The sequence below is a fragment of the Vigna umbellata genome, chromosome 5, assembly GCF_029865625.1.
Source record: "Vigna umbellata cultivar VRB3 chromosome 5, Vumbellata_1.0, whole genome shotgun sequence".
NCBI classification, from domain to species: Eukaryota; Viridiplantae; Streptophyta; class Magnoliopsida; order Fabales; family Fabaceae; genus Vigna; species Vigna umbellata.
Genome location: NC_142169.1, coordinates 24,660,539 through 24,663,302, shown reverse-complemented (window position 1 = coordinate 24,663,302; position 2,764 = coordinate 24,660,539). Strand labels below are relative to the sequence as shown.

The 2,764-nt window shown below is 43.9% G+C and overlaps 1 protein-coding gene across 1 annotated transcript; it reads left to right on the top strand.

Moving 5' to 3' along the window:
* The first annotated feature begins 423 nt into the window (after positions 1 to 423).
* Positions 424 to 1,873, top strand: LOC124836510 (putative inactive patatin-like protein 9). Its single transcript, XM_047311680.2, has 2 exons — positions 424 to 1,371; positions 1,531 to 1,873. The coding sequence occupies exons 1-2, from the start codon at positions 445 to 447 to the stop codon at positions 1,714 to 1,716; spliced, it is 1,113 nt and encodes a 370-aa protein (XP_047167636.2). The 5' UTR covers positions 424 to 444; the 3' UTR covers positions 1,717 to 1,873.
* The last annotated feature ends 891 nt before the right edge of the window (positions 1,874 to 2,764 follow it).

The window sequence follows — 2,764 nt, the reverse complement described above, 5'->3', positions numbered from 1 at the left end:
ACCAACCTTAAACATATATTAGGTAGCAGAGAAGCGACTGATATGGCGAGTTAAGCGCTTCCCGCAAAATAACACCCCACTTGCACGTGCAGACACACGTCTAACACGTAAGACTCTCACCACGCACTCTGCAGCAATAGTGAACTGATGTTAGTGGCAACACGGGTAGTGTAGAGTAGTGACTAGAGGATGTGGAGTGAAATAAATAATTCTTAATTTATGAATTAAATATTCACAAGAAAAACAAAAGGCTATGATAAATAAATAAATATAGACGCACTAATAAAAAAAAGAAGAGGAAGAAAAAGATCAACGACAAGGACGAAGAAGGACCGCGTATGTAGAACCATTATAACTACCTCATTGCCAAAAGCACCTTTCACTCCCTCCCTCTGCTTCTACCGCACTCAAGCACCCAACACCACCACCATAACACTCAACGCAATGGAGCTTAGCAAAGTAACACTCGAGATCTTCTCCAAACTCGAGCAGCAATGGCTTTCCCACTACGAAGCCACATCCAAAACCCGCATTCTCAGTATCGACGGCGGAGGAACCACCGCCATTGTCTCCGGCGCAGCCCTCATCCATCTCGAGGACCAGATCCGAGCCCAAACCAGCGATCCCCACGCGCAAGTCGCTGATTATTTCGACATCATCGCCGGAACCGGCATTGGCGCCATCCTCGCCGCCATGATTACCGCCGACGACGGCTTCGGCCGGCCTCTCTACACTGCCCGTGAGGCTGTCCACTTCGTCGCCGAGAGCAATAGCGAACTGTTCAAGCCGAAGCGCTCCGGCGTGTTCCGCCGCCGCCGCCGATTCTCAGCGCGGAGCATGGAAAACGCGCTGAAGCGGGTTTTCCAAAGAAAAGAGGAAGAGCGACGGCTGTTGACTATAAAGGACACGTGTAAGCCTCTGCTCATCCCTTGCTTTGACCTCAAGAGTTCTGCGCCATTTGTGTTCTCCCGAGCCGACGCATCCGAGTCACCGAGTTTCAACTTCGACCTTTGGAAGGCGTGCCGAGCCACTTCAGCCACGCCAGGCCTCTTCGCGCCATTCCATTTCGCCTCTGTCGACGGTAAGACCTCGTGCGCCGCCGTTGACGGCGGCCTGGTGATGAATAACCCGGCGGCAGCGGCCGTCACGCACGTCCTCCACAATAAGCGCGACTTCCCGTCGGTGAACGGCGTGGAGGATCTCCTCGTGCTCTCGATCGGAAACGGAGCGCCGGCTAAGAGAATAAACACCGCCGGTGAGTGCTCCACGTCGACGGTGGTTGACATTGCGCTTGACGGTGTTTCCGAAACGGTTGACCAGATGTTAGGGAACGCCTTCTGTTGGAACCGTACAGATTATGTCAGGATTCAGGTACGCCATTAATGCTATCTTTAATTGAAATTCGATTCAGTTAATAGCCTCGGTCTCAGTGAACTGAACTCTACTTCCTCATCCTGATAAAATTGAAATGCAACCATTTTTCTTTCCATTGTGTATAACGGAGTTAATTAACGGCGTCTGATAATGCAGGCGTTTGGTTTGGGAGAAGGAAAAGAAGAGAAGGTGCTGAACGAGAGAGTGCTGGAATCGTTACCGTTTGGTGGAAAACGATTACTGCAAGAAACTAACGCAAACAGAATCGAGAGCTTCGTGCAACGTCTTGTTGCTACCGGGAAGACTAGTCTGCCACCTAGTCCCTGCAAGGTGCCGCCGTAAGACTCTCGCTAACGGCGTCTTTTTTTTTAATATTTTTACGCTTTGACTTGTATCAAGATTAGGCCATGATTTAAAAAGGTCCTGAAGGTTTTTTTTTTATCTGTTGTTGTCGGAGTGAATAGCAGTTAATAAAAATGACATGGTAGAGTTTCCCTCTCTTGTGTTTCCGGTTCTGATTTTGCTAACTTGGACTGGTGAAAGTGGTGTGAGACATTTTTTCCGAATGGTGACATGATTTTTGGAGTTTTTTTTTATAATTACCGTTTCTTTTCTGGGACATGTTTTGGTAAATGGTGATTACAGTTCCATGTGACTGTTAATTCCCAAAATGGCTGCGTGATTCGCGGAGTGGGAGCACCACGACTTGGCTCGTGATCAATCACTTTTTTCATTTCAAGATAAATTTTGAAACAAAGTACTATCATGCAATCCAGGCTAAAAGCTCCCAAATCAAGTTTGAATTTGTTTTATTACTTTCTCCACATTTTTTTATTTAAAAAAATATTAGTCCAAATTAACTTCCAACATATTGTATCAATTTCATTCTATAAAACAAACATTTGATATGTTTTCACCTACTTCGAGATTCTTTCAACATTAATTCATACACACCATACAGAATATTTATGTTGATTTTATACAGTTTTGGTAAAACGTAATAGTTGAAATGTGTGAATATAGAACATTCATCATCAAATATTAGACTTCTCTCTTCAAGTCTTCCAATCCTTAGAAAGGACTCAGATAAATGTCAGATAAAAGTTCACGATAAAAATGGAAATAATATTATAAAAGTTATTAACCATTATAGATTCTTACATGTAAAATATTTACACGACCATACGTGAAACAATTAATACAAGAAATGGATATACCGTTAGCATCACATTCAGAAATTCCAACTTTGACGACCTACTCTGTATTACACACAGAGAAAGAGAATGGAAAAATATAGCAAAAAATGTTGATAAAAGAAGGCAGTCCAAACCCATTTCTTTTACGTCAAACTGATATCATAGGTCTTTGGCAAAGCTTACATGACGCAAAT